This window comes from Ranitomeya imitator, chromosome 2 (genome assembly GCF_032444005.1).
Source record: "Ranitomeya imitator isolate aRanImi1 chromosome 2, aRanImi1.pri, whole genome shotgun sequence".
NCBI lineage: Eukaryota > Metazoa > Chordata > Amphibia > Anura > Dendrobatidae > Ranitomeya > Ranitomeya imitator.
This window is the reverse complement of record NC_091283.1, coordinates 277,202,671-277,225,033: the sequence shown is the minus strand read 5'-3', so window position 1 is coordinate 277,225,033 and position 22,363 is coordinate 277,202,671. Positions and strand designations below refer to the sequence as shown.

Sequence of the window (22,363 nt, the reverse complement as noted above, 5' to 3'; positions counted from 1 at the left end):
CCTGATCGGCAGAAACAAAGCATCTCAGATAGGTTTCCAAGGTCTGATTGGTTCGTTCGGTCTGGCCATTAGTCTGAGGATGAAAAGCCGAGGAAAAAGACAAGTCAATGCCCATCCTACCACAAAAGGCTCGCCCAAAACCTCGAAACAAACTGGGAACCTCTGTCAGAAACGATATTCTCTGGAATGCCATGCAAACGAACCACATGCTGGAAGAACAATGGCACCAAATCAGAGGAGGAAGGCAACTTGGACAAGGGTGCCAGATGGACCATCTTAGAAAAGCGATCACAGACCACCCAAATGACTGACATCTTTTGAGAGACGGGAAGATCTGAAATAAAATCCATAGAGATATGTGTCCAAGGTCTCTTCGGGACCGGCAAGGGCAAAAGCAACCCACTGGCACGAGAACAGCAGGGCTTAGCCCGAGCACAAATCCCACAGGACTGCACAAAAGAACGCACATCCCGCGACAGAGACGGCCACCAAAAGGATCTAGCCACTAACTCTCTGGTACCAAAGATTCCAGGATGACCAGCCAACACCGAACAATGAACCTCAGAGATCACTTTATTTGTCCACCTATCCGGGACAAACAGTTTCTCCGCTGGACAACGATCAGGTCTACTAGCCTGAAATTTTTGCAGCACCCGCCGCAAATCAGGGGAGATGGCAGACACAATTACTCCTTCCTTGAGGATACCCGCCGGCTCAGATAAACCCGGAGAGTCGGGCACAAAACTCCTAGACAGAGCATCCGCCTTCACATTTTTAGAGCCCGGAAGGTACGAAATCACAAAGTCAAAACGGGCGAAAAACAGCGACCAACGAGCCTGTCTAGGATTCAAACGCTTAGCAGACTCGAGATAAGTCAGGTTCTTATGATCAGTCAATACCACCACGCGATGCTTAGCTCCTTCAAGCCAATGACGCCACTCCTCGAATGCCCACTTCATGGCCAGCAACTCTCGGTTGCCCACATCATAATTCCGCTCAGCAGGCGAAAACTTCCTGGAAAAAAAAGCGCATGGTTTCATCACTGAACAATCAGAACCTCTCTGCGACAAAACAGCCCCTGCTCCAATCTCAGAAGCATCAACCTCGACCTGGAACGGAAGAGAAACATCAGGTTGACACAACACAGGGGCAGAAGAAAAACGACGCTTCAACTCTTGAAAAGCTTCCACAGCAGCAGAAGACCAATTGACCAAATCAGCACCCTTCTTGGTCAAATCGGTCAATGGTTTGGCAATACTAGAAAAATTGCAGATGAAGCGACGATAAAAATTAGCAAAGCCCAGGAACTTTTGCAGACTTTTCAGAGATGTCGGCTGAATCCAATCATGGATGGCTTGGACCTTAACAGGATCCATCTCGATAGTAGAAGGGGAAAAGATGAACCCCAAAAATGAAACCTTCTGCACACCAAAGAGACACTTTGATCCCTTCACAAACAAAGAGTTAGCACGCAGGACCTGAAAAACCGTTCTGACCTGTTTCACATGAGACTCCCAATCATCCGAGAAGATCAAAATGTCATCCAAGTACACAATCAGGAATTTATCCAGGTACTCTCGGAAGATGTCATGCATAAAGGACTGAAACACTGATGGAGCATTGGCAAGTCCGAATGGCATCACTAGATACTCAAAATGACCCTCGGGCGTATTAAATGCAGTTTTCCATTCATCGCCTCGCCTGATTCGCACCAGATTATACGCACCACGAAGATCAATCTTGGTGAACCAACTAGCCCCCTTAATCCGAGCAAACAAATCAGATAACAAAGGCAAGGGGTACTGAAATTTAACAGTGATCTTATTAAGAAGGCGATAATCTATACAAGGTCTCAGCGAACCATCCTTCTTGGCTACAAAAAAGAACCCTGCTCCTAATGGCGACGATGACGGGCGAATATGCCCCTTCTCCAGGGATTCCTTCACATAACTGCGCATAGCGGTGTGCTCAGGCACGGGTAAATTAAACAGTCGACCTTTTGGGAATTTACCACCAGGAATCAAATTGATAGCACAATCACAATCCCTATGCGGAGGTAGGGCATCGGACTTGGGCTCATCAAATACATCCCGGTAATCAGACAAGAACTCTGGAACCTCAGAAGGAGTGGATGACGAAATTGACAAAAATGGAACATCACCATGTACCCCCTGACAACCCCAGCTGGACACCGACATGGATTTCCAATCCAATACTGGATTATGGGCTTGTAGCCATGGCAACCCCAACACGACCACATCATGCAGATTATGCAAGACCAGAAAGCGAATATCCTCCTGATGTGCAGGAGCCATGCACATGGTCAGCTGGGTCCAGTATTGAGGCTTATTCTTGGCCAAAGGTGTAGCATCAATACCTCTCAATGGAATAAGACACTGCAAGGGCTCCAAGAAAAACCCACAACGCTTAGCATATTCCAAGTCCATCAAATTCAGAGCAGCGCCTGAATCCACAAACGCCATGACAGAATATGATGACAAAGAGCAGATCAAGGTAACGGACAGAAGAAATTTTGACTGTACAAGTCCCCTCTATAATTTGTAAAGCGCTGCGGAATATGTTGGCGCTATATAAATAAATTATTATTATTATTATTATTATTCTATCTCCAAAAAACAAATCAGGAATAGGAATTCTTGGTTCTAACATAGATTTCTGATCAATAGTGTCTTGAATCTTTTGTACTCTTGCCGAGATCTGATCCACAAATGAAGACAGACTTCTAATGTCCATCGCTACACCTGTGTACTGAACCACCCAAATGTCTAGGGGAAAAAAAAGACAAAACACAAAGCCAAGAAAAAAAAATGGTCTCAGAACTTCTTCTTTCCCTCTATTGAGAATCATTAGTACTTTTGGCTTCCTGTACTGTTATGAAAGGCAATTCAGTATCACAATGGACATGGAGGTCAGAGCACATACAGTGATCTGACAATAACCCAAAATAATAGAATGAGCTCTGAGACGTGGGAACTCTGCAGACCGCAATCCCTGATCCTCTCCAAACACAACTAGAGGCAGCCGTGGATTGCGCCTAACGCTACCTATGCAACTCGGCACAGCCTGAGAAACTAACTAGCCTGAAGATAGAAAAAAAAAGCCTACCTTGCCTCAGAGAAATACCCCAAAGGAAAAGGCAGCCCCCCACATATAATGACTGTGAGTAAGATGAAAAGACAAACGTAGGGATGAAATAGATTCAGCAAAGTGAGGCCCGATATTCTAGACAGAACGAGGATAGGAAAGATAACTTTGCGGTCTACACAAACCCTAAAGAAAACCACGCAAAGGGGCAAAAAGACCCTCCGTACCGAACTAACGGCACGGAGGTACACCCTTTGCGTCCCAGAGCTTCCAGCAAAACAAATAGACAAGCTGGACAGAAAAAATAGCAACAAATAGCAAAGAAGCACTTAGCCATGCAGAGCAGCAGGCCACAGGAATGATCCAGAGAAACACAAGTCCAACACTGGAACATTGACAGGAAGCATGAATCAAAGCATTAGGTGGGGTTAAGTAGAGAAGCACCTAACGACCTCACCAGATCACCTGAGGGAGGAAACTCAGAAGCAGCAGTACCAGTTTCCTCCACAAACGGAAGCTCCCAGAGAGAATCAGCCGAAGTACCACTTGTGACCACAGGAGGGAGCTCTGCCACAGAATTCACAACAAAAACCTCAGCAAAATATAGAGTGAGGGGGGGCAAATCCCACCCTATATGTGCTGGCAAGAGAAACTAAAACTTATATTATACATTATCCTCACACTTCCCTCGGCAAAAGTTTCCGGCTCGGGTACAACACGGGGTGCTCTTGGTCCCCCGAGTCAACCTGGCTGAGCACAGCACCGAGGCCAAACTCGCTGGCGTCAGTCTGCACAAAGAACGGTCGACTGCTGTTGACTGCTTTCAACACGGGCGTGTTACAGCACTGTTTTCAACGCTTGGAAGGCCCCCTCACAGCCGTCGGTCCAGTTGACGATGTGGGGTAGCTTCTTCCTGGTAAGGTCCGTCAAAGGTTTTGCCAGGCTACTATAGTGCTGTACGAAGCGCCTATAGTACCCTGCAGTACCCAGGAAGGACATCACCTGTTCTTGGTCCTGGGGATGGGCCAGTTCACGATCGCTCCCTCTTTCTCAGGCTCTGGCTTTAGGGTGCCTCCGCCTACCCGGTGCCCCAGGTAGTGGACCTCACTCATGCCCATCTGGCACTTTCCCGGCTTGATAGTCAGTCCAGCTTGGTGAGTTCGCCTGAGCACCTCCTCGAGATGCTGCAGGTGTTTCTCCCAGGAGGAACTGAAGATGGCAATGTCATCCAAGTACGCCACTGCGTACTTCTCCAGTCCATGAAGCAGGAGGTTGACCATCCGCTGGAAAGTGGCAGGGGCCTTTTTCATTCCGAAGGGCATGACCGTGGACTCATACAGTCCAAAGGGTGTGATAAAGGCGATCTTCTCCTGCGCCTCGGGGCTCAGGGGAATCTGCCAGTACCTCTGACTCAGATCCATTAAGGTCAGGTATTTTGTGCCAGCTAACCTCTCAAGCAGCTCCTCGATGCGCGGCATTGGGTGCGCGTCAGAGGCTGTGATGGCGTTGAGCCCCCTGTAGTCCACGCAGAACTGGGTGATCTGGTCCTTCTTTGGCACGAGAACTACAGGTGAGGCCCACGCGCTCTTTGACTGCCGAATCACCCCCAGCTGTAACATCTCATCGATCTCCTGGCGCATAACCTGCTGCACCTGGTCGGAGATTCGATGGGGTGTTCGCCGTAGTGGGGCATGATTCCCGGTGACCACCTCGTGGACTGCTAACTCAGTCCTTCCAGGTCGGTTAAAGAACACGGCCCGGAAGGGTTCCAGCTTGGAACGCAACTGCGACCGCTGGGGTTCGGTTAGTGAGGCGCTTACCTCCACATCCTCGATGGACCCACCGGCCTTGGCTTTGCCCAGCATGTCCAGGAGGGTGTCTTCCTCCCCGTCTTTGGGTAAGCTGCAGTCCGGTAGGACGAAAGGTTCACGTTCGTGATGAGCCTTCATCATGTTGACGTGAAAGGCCTTTCTCCTACCCCGAGCGTGGTCAAGCGTGACCACGTAGGTGACCGGGTTGGTTGAGCTGTTGGTGGACGACTTACGGGCCCTCCCAGGCTGCCTGAAGCTTATCCTTTGTCACGGGGACCAGCACCGACACCTTTTGACCCACGTGTTAGGTCCGCTCCCGGGCGTTCTGGTCGTACCAGTGCTTCTGGTCAGCCTGAGCCTGCGTCAATGTGTCATGCACCAACTGCATCAAGGTCTGCATCTTGTCACGGAAGCGCAAGACATACTCCACTATGGACACTTCAGAAGGGTTTGGCTCCTTTTCCCAGGATTCCCTTACCAACCCAAGGGGTCCCCGGACTCGCCTGACATACAGGAGCTCAAAGGGGGAGAACCCCGTCGAGGCCTGCGGAACCTCTTGGTAAGCGAATAGCAGGTGGGGGAGGTACCGCTCCCAGTTGCGCCCTTGGGTCTCAACCAGCATGCGTAGCATCTGATTGAGGGTACCATTGAAGCGTTCACACAAGCCATTGGTCTGTGGGTGATACGCACTCGATACCAGGTGCTTCACCTGCATTCTCTTACAGAGAGCCTCCATTAGGCGAGACATTGGGTCCCTTGATCAGTAAGCATCTCCCTGGGAAATCCTACACGTGCAAAGATAGCCAACAGGGCATCCGCCACCTTATCTGCCCTAGTTGACGACAGAGCTACTGCCTCTGGGTACCGGGTAGCGTAGTCTACCACAGTAAGGATGTATTGCTTTCCAGAGCTGCTGGGGATGGCCAGCGGGCCCACAATGTCCACCGCGATCCTCTGGAAAGGCTCCTCTATCACTGGCAAAGGGATCAGGGGAGCCTTAAGAGCAGGCCCCGCCTTCCCCACTCTTTGACAGGTGGTACAGGAGCGGCAGTAGTTTGACACATCTGTCCCCATCTTAGGCCAATAGAAGTGTTGAGACAGCCGGGCCTTTGTTTTGCTGATCCCCAAGTGTCCAGCTACCGGGATCTCATGAGCAATCCGTAACAACTCACCCCGGAATTGCTGCGGGACGACCAGCTGTCAACCACTCCTTTTGCGATTCTCCGGGTACTGTCTCCCGGTACAACCTTCCTCGTTCCCAGAACACCCTCTCCTTATCAGTCAAGGAGGTGGGCGTCTCGGCGAGTTGTATCAAACTCTCTAGGCTTGCATCTGCGTGAAGAGCGGCCTGAAACTCCTGGCTATGGGAAGCCAGAAGTGACGTCAGGGTCCCTTCCCCACATGAACCCTCTGGGACCTGCTCTGGGTCCACCTCTGGTTCAGTCACAACGATGACTGAGGAGGGTCCGGAAGGCAGACAGTTATCTGCGTTCCGGGCACTCTGACTGCGGGTGACAGCAGCTATGTAAGCTGTCTCCCGGGGATTTCGACAGACCCATCAGCCGACGCTGCTATGGGTACTACTTCCCCATCCACCCCCATTACCTCAGGAGCAGTGCTACTTATGGGCCAGTTACCTTCCTCGGTGGCACTGGTCAATTGCATGGTCTCACCTTCCTCACGGTTTCCATGCATCTCCCCATTTCCTGTAGCACCGACACTTGCTCCTGCTAGGGTTTCCTCAGCCGTCTCACTCCGCAGAGCGACGGGGCTGAGCATTCCTGTACCTATGGACACATCAACTTTCACAGAAAAATCATTATTAGGTTCAGTTGTAATATCCTACAGGCGAATTTTTGCCTGTAGGATATTATTGCAAGAGAGCTTGGCTGAGTAGATTACACAAGAAGGAAAACACACAGCAAGTCAGCAGGATCTAGGAGCAACATGGCAGATGTGACAACCTACATGGTGAGCTGCAGCATGTGCTACATGTTCACAGACCGACCAGAAGAAGAATCAAATTTCACCTGTCAGAAGTGTAGACTAGTGGCCCTTTTAGAAAAAAAGGTGCGGGGTCTGGAAGAAAGAATAGCAACATTGAAACTCATCAAAGAAAATGAAGACTTTCTAGACAGAACAGAAGCATCTCTACTGGTCACAGAAGGTGAAAAAAGTGTCAGAGAACCTCCAAAAGCAGATGAGTGGAAGCATGTGACCAAAAAAAGCAAGAAGACCATGGAGAAATCACCAACCACACAACTGAAGAACCGATATCAAATCTTTGTAGAGGATGAAGATGGCACACCTAAGGATGAAGCAATACCAGCAAGCAAAAAAGAAAAGGGCACACAGCAACAAGTGACAGCAAAAAGTACAGCCAAGAAGCAACGAAGAGTGGTGGTGGTGGGAGACTCACTACTGAGAGGCACAGAAGCAGCCATCTGCAGACCGGACATAACTGCAAGAGAAGTATGCTGCCTTCCAGGTGCGATGATCAAGGATGTGACCGATAGGATACCAAAGCTCTTCAGCTCCAAGGACGTCCACCCATTTCTTCTGATACATGTTGGCACCAATGACACGGCAAGGAAGGACCTACCGACAATCTGCAAAGACTTTGAAGAGTTGGGGAAGAAAGTAAAGGAACTGGATGCACAGGTAGTTTTTTCTTCTATCCTTCCAGTAGACGGGCATGGCACCAGGAGATGGAACAGGATCCTTGATGCAAACAACTGGCTAAGACGATGGTGCAGACAACAAGGATTCGGATTCCTGGACCACGGTGTGAATTACTAGTACGATGGACTCCTCGCCAGAGATGGACTACACCTCAACAAACCTGGGAAACACACATTCGCCAGAAGACTCGCTACACTCATCAGGAGGGCGTTAAACTAGAAGAAGAGGGGACGGGAAGAAAAACATTAGACTTGAACAAAAAAGACCCAGGAAAACATACTCAGATGGGAGGTAAGAACATTTCTAAAACAATCCACAGGGAGGAGATTGGAACAAAACAAAATCCTCTAAACTGCATGCTCGCAAACGCCAGAAGCCTGACAAACAAGATGGAAGAACTAGAAGCAGAAATATCTACAGGTAACTTTGACATAGTGGGAATAACCGAGACATGGTTAGATGATAGCTATGACTGGGCAGTTAACTTACAGGGTTACAGTCTGTTTAGAAAGGATCGTAAAAATCGGAGAGGAGGAGGGGTTTGTCTCTATGTAAAGTCTTGTCTAAAGTCCACTTTAAGGGAGGATATTAGCGAAGGAAATGAGGATGTCGAGTCCATATGGGTCGAAATTCATGGAGGGAAAAATGGTAACAAAATTCTCATTGGGGTCTGTTACAAACCCCCAAATATAACAGAAACCATGGAAAGTCTACTTCTAAAGCAGATAGATGAAGCTGCAACCCATAATGAGGTCCTGGTTATGGGGGACTTTAACTACCCGGATATTAACTGGGAAACAGAAACCTGTGAAACCCATAAAGGCAACAGGTTTCTGCTAATAACCAAGAAAAATTATCTTTCACAATTGGTGCAGAATCCAACCAGAGGAGCAGCACTTTTAGACCTAATACTATCTAATAGACCTGACAGAATAACAAATCTGCAGGTGGTCGGGCATCTAGGAAATAGCGACCACAATATTGTACAGTTTCACCTGTCTTTCACTAGGGGGACTTGTCAGGGAGTCACAAAAACACTGAACTTTAGGAAGGCAAAGTTTGACCAGCTTAGAGATGCCCTTAATCTGGTAGACTGGGACAATATCCTCAGAAATAAGAATACAGATAATAAATGGGAAATGTTTAAGAACATCCTAAATAGGCAGTGTAAGCGGTTTATACCTTGTGGGAATAAAAGGACTAGAAATAGGAAAAACCCAATGTGGCTAAACAAAGAAGTAAGACAGGCAATTAACAGTAAAAAGAAAGCATTTGCACTACTAAAGCAGGATGGCACCATTGAAGCTCTAAAAAACTATAGGGAGAAAAATACTTTATCTAAAAAACTAATTAAAGCTGCCAAAAAGGAAACAGAGAAGCACATTGCTAAGGAGAGTAAAACTAATCCCAAACTGTTCTTCAACTATATCAATAGTAAAAGAATAAAAACTGAAAATGTAGGCACCTTAAAAAATAGTGAGGAAAGAATGGTTGTAGATGACGAGGAAAAAGCTAACATATTAAACACCTTCTTCTCCACGGTATTCACGGTGGAAAATGAAATGCTAGGTGAAATCCCAAGAAACAATGAAAACCCTATATTAAGGGTCACCAATCTAACCCAAGAAGAGGTGCGAAATCGGCTAAATAAGATTAAAATAGATAAATCTCCAGGTCCGGATGGCATACACCCACGAGTACTAAGGGAACTAAGTAATGTAATAGATAAACCATTATTTCTTATTTTTAGCGACTCTATAGCGACAGGATCTGTTCCGCAGGACTGGCGCATAGCAAATGTGGTGCCAATATTCAAAAAGGGCTCTAAAAGTGAACCTGGAAATTATAGGCCAGTAAGTCTAACCTCTATTGTTGGTAAAATATTTGAAGGGTTTCTGAGGGATGTTATTCTGGATTATCTCAATGAGAATAACTGTTTAACTCCATATCAGCATGGGTTTATGAGAAATCGCTCCTGTCAAACCAATCTAATCAGTTTTTATGAAGAGGTAAGCTATAGGCTGGACCACGGTGAGTCATTGGACGTGGTATATCTCGATTTTTCCAAAGCGTTTGATACCGTGCCGCACAAGAGGTTGGTACACAAAATGAGAATGCTTGGTCTGGGGGAAAATGTGTGTAAATGGGTTAGTAACTGGCTTAGTGATAGAAAGCAGAGGGTGGTTATAAATGGTATAGTCTCTAACTGGGTCGCTGTGACCAGTGGGGTACCGCAGGGGTCAGTATTGGGACCTGTTCTCTTCAACATATTCATTAATGATCTGGTAGAATGTTTACACAGTAAAATATCGATATTTGCAGATGATACAAAACTATGTAAAGCAGTTAATACAAGAGAAGATAGTATTCTGCTACAGATGGATCTGGATAAGTTGGAAACTTGGGCTGAAAGGTGGCAGATGAGGTTTAGCAATGATAAATGTAAGGTTATACACATGGGAAGAAGGAATCAATATCACCATTACACACTGAATGGGAAACCACTGGGTAAATCTGACAGGGAGAAGGACTTGGGGATCCTAGTTAATGATAAACTTACCTGGAGCAGCCAGTGCCAGGCAGCAGCTGCCAAGTCAAACAGGATCATGGGGTGCATTAAAAGAGGTCTGGATACACATGATGAGAGCATTATACTGCCTCTGTACAAATCCCTAGTTAGACCGCACATGGAGTACTGTGTCCAGTTTTGGGCACCGGTGCTCAGGAAGGATATAATGGAACTAGAGAGAGTACAAAGGAGGGCAACAAAATTAATAAAGGGGATGGGAGAACTACAATACCCAGATAGATTAGCGAAATTAGGATTATTTAGTCTAGAAAAAAGACGACTGAGGGGCGATCTAATAACCATGTATAAGTATATAAGGGGACAATACAAATATCTCGCTGAGGATCTGTTTATACCAAGGAAGGTGACGGGCACAAGGGGGCATTCTTTGCGTCTGGAGGAGAGAAGGTTTTTCCACCAACATAGAAGAGGATTCTTTACTGTTAGGGCAGTGAGAATCTGGAATTGCTTGCCTGAGGAGGTGGTGATGGCGAACTCAGTCGAGGGGTTCAAGAGAGGCCTGGATGTCTTCCTGGAGCAGAACAATATTGTATCATACAATTATTAGGTTCTGTAGAAGGACATAGATCTGGGGATTTATTATGATGGAATATAGGCTGAACTGGATGGACAAATGTCTTTTTTCGGCCTTACTAACTATGTTACTATGTTACTAGGTACAACATTTTCACCATCAATCCTAGGGAAAAAATGGTTATCAGATGCATCATTACAAGATAAAGCATGGTCAGGTAACACATGCGATTTCCCATCATCATTATCATCATCAGAGTTAATGTTACCCTTATTAGCAGATTGGGGACGGGTGTCAGAAACGTAGTATGCAACCATCCTCCCCAAATCAGTCCCCAATAAAACATCAGTGGGCAAATTATCAGACAGCCCCACATCCTTCACCCCGCTCCCAGCACCCCAATCAATATAAACCCGGGCCATTGGTAAGGGACAGCTGATGCCCCCAATCCCAGTGACAGTTAGGGTTTTTCCCGGAATGATCTCTTCAGGGGCCGCCAGTTCGGGTCGGATGAGGGTCCGTTCAGCCCCGGTGTCCTTGAGGCGTGTAGCGACATGGCCTCCCACAGTGACGTGCTGTACGTTGTCACACACCCTCCCAGCCACCCCACCCACCAAAAGAACTACTGCATTAGGCCCTGGGGCCTTGGCTGGGGGGTTCTTCTGCTTGTCTGGACAGTAGGGACTGATATGACCAGTCCGCTTGCAGAAGAACTGGCGAGGTTCGGTGGTAGGTCTTGTGCTGTTGGCCACATGGCCAGGACCTCGTGTGTTGGCTGGCAGGGGTACTGGCGTTGGATGCAGGCTTACCCCCTCTCCAGCTGGTGGTGACTGGCTTCCGCACTTCCGATCTACGGTTGGCCTCATAGGCATCGGCAATCTGTGCTGCTTTTGTCACGTCTTTGGGTTCTCTGTCCATCACGAACTGTCACACCTCAGCTGGGCAAAGATGTAAGAACTGGTCTTTGATCATCAGGTCTCCCAGCTGCTCAAAGGTGGTCTCTGACAGTCCTTGGATCCACTGGTTAAAGTGGGACCTGAGTCTATGCACCACATCGCCGTAGCTGTCATGTGGGCCACGTTGGAGGTTCCGGAACTTTCTATGGTACACCTCGGGCGTAAGCTGGTACTTGGCTATGAGGGCCTGCTTGATGGCCTCATAGTCACCATCTTGTTCTTGAGGGAGGGCAGCAAACGCCTTCAGAGCTTTGCCTCTCAGCCCTGGGGTCAGGTATCATGCCCATTCTTGAGTAGGCAGCTGGTACTGTCTGCAGGCTTTCTCAAAGTCCCCGTCCTTTTCCATAACAGGAAAGTGATCGGATCGGGGCTTCGGTATCTGAGCTCTGCTGGGCTCATGGCTCCGGGCGGTGGAGGGTATCGGGCCTCCCGCTCGGCTCGCTCCTGGTATTGCTGGATTAGCTGCAGACGTCCATCACGGTCATCGGCGTGCAGTAGTTCCAAGACCGCCAGCAGGTGGGGGTCCAGTTCGCCCTGATTGCTAATAGGGCCGGCATTCAGTGGTTGGACCTCTGCTGCAGCACTATGTTTGGTTGTGCTGGCTTCTGTGGCCACTGGGCTCTGAGAGCGGTCTAGAGCGGCTTCCCATTGCACCAGATCTGCAACCAGTTGGCCTTTGTTTTTGCCTGCAAAGTCAATGTGCTGCTGCTTGTAAAAGGTTTCTCCCAGCACAACCATGGTTGCCAAATAAAAGATAGGACAGAAAAACAAAGAGAAGGGAAGGGGATAATTACCAGTACACACAATTGTCTCATGACTAATAAACACTGAGTTCGTTCTCCAAACTTATTTGCCAGAGTCCTCGCAAGAACTTTGCAAGTTTTTAGTGAGAGGAATGATTGCTCAAACCAAATCACTAATGCACTAAGATCCCACCGCGCTGCCACCAATATGTCACGATTCACACCGTGACCCTCACCCCTACGTCACGGATCGGGGTGACTTTACGCCAACAGACGGCTATCACATGTGCAGGGGGCTTATCTTGGTTATCCCTCCACTGCTAACAATGTGATGAAAACAAACACAAGGCTATTGGCCTATCAGTTTACAGCATGGGCTTATTTTAGTTATCCCACTGCTCTGCAATATAACACGAACTGCAGGGATTTATGTATATCCCACTTTACAGTTCTGCTTGAACTTGCAGCTCTCTGGCGCCCCCCTTACCCTCAGGTCAGGTTAGGTACTGCACCTAGGGTAATTAGTCGCCAGAAAGGCTGCCTGCTTTGTACTGGCTATTGGGCATGCTGCATCGAGGCGATATAACTACTCCAACTCAGGCAGGAACAATAATGATCAACGCCGCCGTCGCTACAACAACTCCCAAAGGCACAGAACAAAGTATGCTGCCACCAGCTTCGATTAAACGGGCCCGAAGCTAACCCAAAACAGTAGCATAATTCCCTTTAGAAGACTTGGGGTACGTTTTAGAGCAGGAAGAACGAAAACTAGTAATTTAAATATTTTACTCCTAAAGATTAAGGCAGTGTTTACAAAAAGGTATATAAAGATGTTATAATATGAGACAATTGAAAATATGTACAAGGTAATTATAAAAATAACGGGTTAAATGAGAAATTAACACTTAGATGTGTTCAGGACATTGCAGGCAACCAGGCTAGTGGGCAGAGTTCCCAAATATCCCAATGCATCAGGGCTAGCAGTAAGAGCTCCTCAGGTAAAACTGACTGCTGGGTACCTGGCATAAAACTTATAGCTCAGCCTGGTGACATCACTAAAAGGGTTGGTTTCCTCAGACCGTCCCCTCTCCTGAGACTTACCAAATTTAACACACATTTGTATAATGCTCGTATCTCCGCTCCAGAACATGTCAGAATCCCAGCACACCCCTCATTCTTATTATTTTACTATTGGCTTTCTATTGGTACCAAGTTCAGGCTAGTTGGGACACACAGTTCCAGAGAAATCCATACTTTTTTACCTGTTGGAATTATAGGCTCGCGCTTACAGTGGCTGATAGATCCGCCGATGGAGATTCGCAAAATGGACTTATTATTTTCCTAGCCAAAATCGTTGGCCCAATATCTTACTATAAGAGGACAAAGAACCGCATGTCTTGAGAGATATCAGACCAGTTTTAGCTAGTACAATTGTCTATTGCAGCTACAGCGGTTGTATAAATTCCTTTTGTGGGAGGGAATGAGTAAGTTGCTCTGAACCTAGAATTTGCAGCTAGAAGCAATAAAACCTCAGCAAAACACAGTGAAGGGGGGTCAACGCCCATCCTATATGTGTTGGCAAGAGAAACTAAAACTTATACATTATCCTCACAGATGGGTTTTCAGGTTCCATCTGCGGGATCCGAGGGTGGTGGTTAATCGGACGTGTTGAGGCGCGGAATTCCAGAGGATGGGAGACATTCGGGAGAAATCTTGTGTGAGGAACAATTAAGTGTGCTGGAGAGTAGGAGGTCTGGGGAGGATTAAAGATTACGTGAGGGAAGACAGTGGGAGTTTAGTTCAGAGATATAGGGAGGGGACAGGTTGTGGATGGCTTTGTAGATCAGTGTTAGCAGTTTGATCTGGATTCTTTGGGGAATTGGGAGCCAGTGGAGGGATTTGCAGAGGGGAGAAGCAGGGGAGTAGCGAGGAGAGAGGTGGATTAGCCGAGCAGCAGAGTTGAGGACAGACTGGAGTGGTGCAAGGGAGTTAGCGGGGAGGCCACAGAGGAGGGTGTTGCAGTAATCGAGGCGGGAGTACATGGAGTTGTTATTAGCAGCCATCATCATACTGCGGACTATACAATGATCATTTGCATACAGGTATCTTATGGATTACATATTTTCTGGAGGTCGTCTTTCTTTCGATCTCCATCTTGTCTAGATGACATGATGACTTTTCACAGTCACAGCTGGTCTCGGCAGACCTCCATCTTCTCCGCTCTTTTGCAGCACATCCTGATCAGTCCCAACAAACTTGTAATTCCTACAGCCAATAAGTTGCTGATGCAATGGCCAACTTAGCCAGTGATTGGGAGCATGGAGGACATGTCTTAGTCAGTAATACAACTTGTGTTCCAGTCCGTAAAAGACTGGAGAATACAACATCTACACGTTCTATCTCCTGATATGTTTCACATTGTTGTCATCCTTTATGATGCTACATTGGCTCACTTTCTTCCTATTCATTTCCCTGCAATATCAGATCCTCTCAGTGGACATCTTGTATATTGAGAGAAATTTTCAGACTTAATCATCAAGGATGGATATGGACAGGGACCAGATGGCGGAGAGAATATTACACATCACCCTAGAGATCCTCTTCCGTCTGACTGGAGAGGTGAGAGATTCTGATGATGTCACATTTCATCATTCTTATCGATGGGAATAAGATGGACAGAACTGGAGAGGTGAGGACTCTGGAAATGTCTGTAGTGAGATTTATTCATGTGTCTCTCCATAACCAGGATTACACGGTAGTGAAGAAGACCTCTAGTGAGCTCTGTCAGGACCTGGTGTCTGATGGATGGGGAAGACCACTGAGCCCAATCACGAGGCCTCTACCTCACCTGATACATGAGAACTTCAATGACCGGAAGATCCTAGAACTCACTTACAAGATGATTAAGCTGCTGACTGGAGAGGTGACACTGCTGGGAATGCTGGGACATTACACAGTAACGCTATAAAGGAATCGGGGGATGACGGTATCATTGTATGTGTCAGGTTCCTATAAGGTGTCAGGATGTCTCCGTCTATTTCTCCATGGAGGAGTGGGAGTATTTAGAAGGACACAAAGATCTGTACAAAGATGTCATGATGGAGGTTCCCCAGCCCCTCACATCACCAGGTAATAGACAGGACTAAATACACACGGCCTATAATTTTCTGTATTTAAAGAATGAATTCAGTCCCTGTATGTGTTTCCTCCAGATCTATCCAGTAAGAGGACAACACCAGAGAGATGTCCCCGTTCTCTTCTTCCAGAGGACTGTAAACAAGAAGATCCCATTGTTCCCCAGGATCATCAGGTAGATGGAGAGGGGTCATGAGATTTCCCCTATGATGTGTAGACGGCTGTGAAGGTCTTGTGCTCAGTCTTGTTTTATCCACAAGTATTCTATATTTTAGGGCTTGTTTTCATTTGCGAGATATACGTCCGAGTCTCGCATGTGGAAACGAAGCTCTGGTGCCGGCACTTGGGAGCTGAGCGTGCGGCTGCATAGGAACACATGGAGCCGCACGCTCCGCTCCAGAGTGCCGGCACCAGAGCTTCGTTTCCACATGCGAGACACGGACGTGTATCTCGCTAATGAAAACAAGCCCTTATACTTGTGTAATGAGAACGGTGAAGATGGCAGGATTAGAGCTGATCATAGATGTGACTTCTCCATCTGTCTGTGACTTTTACAATATTTGTTTCAGGGTGAAGATTTGACCCATATTAATACTACAGAGACATATGTGAGGGGTGATGAGCGGTGTAAAGAGGAGATTCCTACATATGACTACCCAGGTGAGTAGTGACCACTAAATGCAGAGAAGTCACAGATTCCTCTCAGTCATCGGCTGTGGCTGCTTTATCAGTCGTGTAGTTCGTTTAAATCACATAGTTTTTATTAAAGCATATGACACGCCAGTAACAGTCTGACACAATTTCCAGACAGGTACAATGCATACAAAACCTATTAATACATTTTCATTTATTGAAAACAACTCACTTACCCCTGCCGGGTTCCCCTATATAAATGGAAATTCCCTAACAAGAGCCCATTTACCCTTATCCTGGCTCTTGTAGACGCATATAACAATTGCACCCATCTTATAAATCTCTCGCCAAAACCTATAGCCTTGATGACCGCCCACAAATACCGCCACTCCACAGTATCAAACGCCTTAGCGGCATCTAAAGACACCACAACCCTCCTACCCATATTGTCCGCCTTTACCTGCATATTAAGAAACTATTGTCTAAGATTACATGCGGTAGAACTATTGGGCATAAATCCGGATTGGTCCTGGTGTATTAGTATCGTTATCACCTTGTTAAGACGATTAGCCAATATCTTGGCCAACATTTTAATATCTGTCGTTAATAACGAAATTGGGCGATAAGAAGCCGGATCCTTACCCTGTTCTTGCAACACTACAATTATTGCCTCACGCATGGACTGCGGCAACTCCCCCTCCACCAGACCAGCACCATACACCTCCAACAAAGCGGGAAGCAATACCTCTTTATATTTTTTTATACACCTCCTCCTGAATCCCATCCACCTCTGGGGCTTTATCATTGGGCATAGAGGCCAGTGCAGCGTCAAGCTCCTCAAGAAGACCCCGATCTGCCTTTGAGAGTCTGGGGAGCTGTACCTCTGCCAAGAAACCATCCACCTCCTTCATCGTTGGCTGAACCCGTGATTTATAAAGATCCGAGTAATACTCCATCATCACCTCCAAAATAGCTTTGCAACCAGTATGGCCCTTCCCATTCTTTCTCTTCAAAGAGACTATATATGTGGAGTCTCTCTGAGCCGCCACTATTCTAGAAAGCAGATGGCCCGCCTTGTCCCCCTCCTCAAAGAATTTAGCAGTTTGAAACATTTTCCTACGTTACACGTTTTTCATTGCCATCTGACATACTCTATTCTGCGCTACCTTCAACCTTCCCTGTGCTTCTGGGGACTGATCGTTGATTAATGCCTCCTCCGCCTCCTCCAAGTCTCATCATCATCTGATCCTTTCTGCCCGTTTCTACCTTGACTCGGGATATCTCTTTAATGCAGAGCCCTCTGAAATAAGCCTTCATAGCTTCCTATATCGTCAATACTGAAGGCGACCCAGCATTAATTTTAAAATGTTCCTTAATGTCCCCCCTATGTGTCCATCTAAGTCAATGAAGTGTAGCCAAAACGGGTTCAGCCTCCACATGCACCCCCTAGCAGGTACAGATCCCACTCCCTCAAGTATCACACTCATGGGGGAATGACCCGATATTGTTCTAGCCATATATGTTACCTCCCCAACAAGGCCCAACATCGGCGTATTGCCCAAGGCCAGATCTATTCTTGACAAAGAAGCGGAGGACGAAAATGAGGAATATTTGTACACTCCAGGATGAGAAATCCTCCATAAATCATGCAGAGCGGTCTCTCTCAGGACGGCACCGAATGGTGTACAGTTACCACCCGACTTCAGCGTCTCTCGTCTCCCCCTATCCCAATTTGTGTCCGGAATATTGTTCAAGTCCCCTATTATCAAAAATGGTGTCTCCTCCATTATCTCCAGAACTGTCGATCACCTTTCCACAATATGGTGGTGGAACATAAATTGAAACCAACCACATCAGACATCCATACAATTTACAAAGTAAACATATGAATCTACCCGACTGATCTATAACCACTTTGTGATACACAAAAGGAACCCCAACACAGATGAGGATGCTGACCCCCCCCTAGAGTATGCAGAATATGTGGCATGGTATCCCACCTGTACCCATCTTTTAGTCAGAAAATGCGTTCTCTCCTTCACCTTATGAGCTTCCTACAGACAGATCACTGACGTCTTCGCATCATTCATAAATTTAAACATATCTTGCCTCTTCACTCCGGATGCCAAACCCCTAACGTTCCAACTCACAACTCTCATTCTTCCAGACATTTTCCCTCCACAGAACATTTTATGCCGCATTTTTTCATCCAGTTGCTGCTGAAGTCACAACCACAGTAACCATGGTGATGTACATTATGCAAATATTTCCCCTGTCTGTGTGACAGCTCTCCAGCGACCAAACAGCGACGCTGCAGCGATCCGTATCGTTGTCTGGATCGCTGCAGCGTCGTTTAGTGTGAAGGCACCTTTACAACCTGGAGGATCCACCTACTTCCTGGGATTAGGAGATGTTGACCGTTACCTGCCCAGATCTGTAAACTACAAAGCCAAATAACAGTGTACATAGAACGTGCTGACAAGTTAGAAAATCAGTTGAAGAAAAATATTATGATGGTCCTCTAAGAGAAAGCGGAGGGTAATGATGCTGTTGGTTTCCTAGAATCCCGATTGGGGATGAGCGAATGTGCTCAGTGGTACTCTATCACTTGTTTATCTGGGTGCTCGGATGTGCTCGTTACTCGGCAAACATTAGCCGGTGCTCGATTTCGAATCCCCACACCGCGTGTGTGGTTACTGTTACACAGCCAAAATACATGCGGGGATTGCCTGCGGGTCACTGTAATGCTGTAGCCATCTTGGTAGTGGCATTACTCTCATTCCTTGCTGTGTGACATCATCAGGGAGTTGTTAAAATGGTAGGCGGCGTTAGTTTCGGCACAGTGACACCATTGCAGAGCTCTGTGACAGTTGTTATTGGAGGGAGAGAGTGCTTGTCCAGGCGTGTGTGTGTGCAGTACAACGTCTGAGTCCTGTAGTGTAGATACTGGTGCTGAAGCTGAACCATCATACTAACAGCCCTTCTAATCTTGTGCTTTTGAAGTTTGTATCAGATACAGCTCTGGCAAAAATTAAGAGACCACTTCAAAATTTTCAGTTTGTCTGATTTTTCTCTTTATAGGTATATTTTTTAGTTAAAATGATTACTATTATTATTAATTATTATAGCGCCATTTATTCCATGGCGCTTTACATGTGAGGAGGGGTATACATAATAAAAACAAGTACAATAATCTTAAACCATACAAGTCACAACTGGTACAGGAGGAGTGAGGACCCTGCCCGCGAGGGCTCACAATCTACAAGGGATGGGTGAGAATACAGTAGGCGAGGGTAGAGCTGATCGTGCAGCAGTTTGGTCGATCGGTGGTTACTGCAGGTTGTAGGCTTGCCAGAAGAGGTGGGTCTTCAGGCTTGTTACGGAGAGGCGGGGTCAGTGCGTGCTCTTGTCCGCTGGCCCGGCTGTCTTTAGCAAGACTGCATGGACCACGGCTCATACCACTGAACGCCCGCTCTATCTCCCAGTGGGCAATACACTACACAGACAACACAGGGTTAAGGTAAAACAGGGTGGCAATACTTTATTGAACCACAGCATACAATAGCAAACAGAGCCTTCCCAACATGCCTGGAATTGTATGGGTACATGGGCGCATATAAAATATCACTGCGTCTCCACGTGTTTCCAGTATGACACAATGTCAGAGCTCCCAGGGTCGCTACTCCATCTGTGGATGAACGCACAGAGAAGGGGCAACGACAAGCATAGGGAGATGACCAAGAACTGTCCATAGAATCCCTACAAGGTTCAGAGCCAGTTGACACGAGAGTCACCACCCGTCTTATCGGACCATCTCCATGGAACCAGGCGACCAGCGGGTGCCAACCCTGGCTTTCTCCAAACATATCCATGGTGCAGAGATGGTCACTGGATCAGATCTGTGTCCTTCCAATCGGAGCCGAAAACCCCTAGGTTGTATCCTATAGAATCCTAGACCAGTGTCCCTCGTGATGGTGCCATGATGAATTGGCTGCAGTCCTTCTTTCTGTCTGTAGTGTGGTTTGCAGAATGTCTTGCTGGTAGCTCTGTGTACTTCAGTCTCCCAGGATGTGAACTCTGAGTCAATTTATACCCAAGGCCTGTAAGCTATTTTTAGAATTACCCAGTGTCCTTTAGTTCAACATCAAGATATGGCAAACAATGGTGATGGGATTAAGTAGCCCTATTAGCATATAAGCACACATCAATAAACAAAGCTTAACCCACTCAATGTACAGCCACTATTACAGACTTAAGGTACCGTCACACTAAGCGACGCTGCAGCGATACCGACAACGATCCGGATCGCTGCAGCGTCGCTGTTTGGTCGCTGGAGAGCTGTCACACAGACAGCTCTCCAGCGACCAACGATGCCGAGTTCCCCGGTAACCAGGGTAAACATCGGGTTACTAAGCGCAGGGCCGCGCTTAGTAACCCGATATTTACCCTGGTTACCATCGTTAAAGTAAAAAAAACAACCACTACATACTTACCTACCGCTGTCTGTCCCCGGCGCTCTGCTTCTCTGCTCTGGCTGTGAGCGCCGGGCAGCCGGAAAGCAGAGCGGTGACGTCACCGCTCTGCTTTCCGGCCGCTGTGCTCACAGCCAGAGCAGAGAAGCACAGTGCCGGGGACAGACAGCGGTAGGTAAGTACGTAGTGGTTGTTTTTTTCACTTTAACGATGGTAACCAGGGTAAACATCGGGTTACTAAGCGCGGCCCTGCGCTTAGTAACCCGATGTTTACCCTGGTTACCAGCGAAGACATCGCTGAATCGGCGTCACACACGCCGATTCAGCAATGTCAGCGGGAGATCCAGCGATGAAACAAAGTTCTGGACTTTCTTCCCCGACCAGCGATATCACAGCAGGGGCCTGATCGCTGCTGCCTGTCACACTGGACGATATCGCTAGCCAGGACGCTGCAACGTCACGGATCGCTAGCGATATCGTCTAGTGTGACGGTACCTTTACACAGTATGTTAGATAGTATATCAGTGGGCAGTCTGTCTTTTTGACCCATCAGACATAAACACTTAAATTCACAAGCCAATATACAGATAAAAAAAAACAGTTCTTTTGTTTATGCAAAAACGTAGCTGTCTGGGTAATTAAGATACAATCTGGTTTCTTCACAAGGCTCTTTTTGAAGGTTTCGATGGTAGGCGAGAGTCTCATATTTTGTGGTAGAGGGTTCCAGAGTAGGGGTGATGTGCGGGAGCAATCTTGTATACGATTATGGGAAGAGGGGAGTAGAGAAGGAGATCTTGTGAGGATCGGAGGTTGCATGCAGGTAAGTACCGGGACACGAGGTCACAAATTTAAGGGAGGAGACAGGTTGTGGATGGCTTTGTATGTCATGGTCAGGGCTTTGTACTGGAGTCTCTGGGCAATGGGGAGCCAGTGAAGGGATTGACAGAGGGGAGAGGCCGGGGAATAGCGGGAGGACAGGTGGATTAGTCGGGCAGCAGAGTTTAGAATAGATTGGAGGGGTGCAAGAGTGTTCGAGGGGAGGCCACAGAGCAGGAGGTTGCAGTAGTCAAGGCAAGAGGTGATGAGAGCATGGACTAGGGTTTTTCCAGATTCTTGGTTTAGGAATGTACAGATCCGTGAAATATTTTTGAGTTGAAGGCGGCAGGAATTGGAAAGGGCTTGGATATGTGGTTTGAAGGAGAGATCAGTGTCAAGGATTACCCCGAGGCAGCGAGCTTGTGGGACTGGGGAGATTGGGCAGCCGTTTACTGTAATGGATAGGTTCGTTGGGGGGGAGGGATGTCACGTGAGATGGGGGAAAGATGATGAATTCTGTTTTGTCCATGTAAAGTTTCAGAAATCTAGCGGAGAAGGATGAAATAGCAGACAGACATTGAGGGATTCTGGTTAGTAGGGTGGTGATATCTGGTCCAGAGATGTAGATCTGTGTGTCGTCGGCATAGATGTGATAATGAAAGCCGTGAGATTCTGTGAGCTGTCCCAGGCCAAAGGTGTAAATGGAGAAGAGCAGGGGCCCTAGGACTGAACCTTGCAGGACATTTGTTGTTTTATTCTATAAACTACTGACATGTCTCTGAAATTCAAAGCTAAAAGTTTTGTATTTATTTGCAGCAAATGATAAATTGTCAAAATAATAAAAAAGAAAGTGATTTCAGACCTCAGATCATACAAAGAAAACAAGTTCTTATTCATTTAGAAACA

The 22,363-nt window shown here is 47.1% G+C and overlaps 1 protein-coding gene across 2 annotated transcripts in view; it reads left to right on the top strand.

Annotated features, from left to right (window-relative positions):
- Nucleotides 1-22,363, top strand: part of LOC138666926 (oocyte zinc finger protein XlCOF6-like) — a 49,563-nt gene that overhangs the window by 8,886 nt on the left and 18,314 nt on the right. Inside the window, exons 2-6 of one of the 2 annotated variants that reach the window (XM_069755117.1) lie at nt 14,886-15,020; nt 15,148-15,324; nt 15,407-15,530; nt 15,614-15,711; nt 16,106-16,196. In XM_069755117.1, coding sequence (XP_069611218.1) covers nt 14,943-15,020; nt 15,148-15,324; nt 15,407-15,530; nt 15,614-15,711; nt 16,106-16,196 — 568 coding nt within the window. In that variant the 5' untranslated portion in view covers nt 14,886-14,942. Of the gene's footprint in view, nt 1-12,303; nt 15,021-15,147; nt 15,325-15,406; nt 15,531-15,613; nt 15,712-16,105; nt 16,197-22,363 lie in introns of those variants that run through there. The other variant, XM_069755116.1, reaches the window with a different exon arrangement.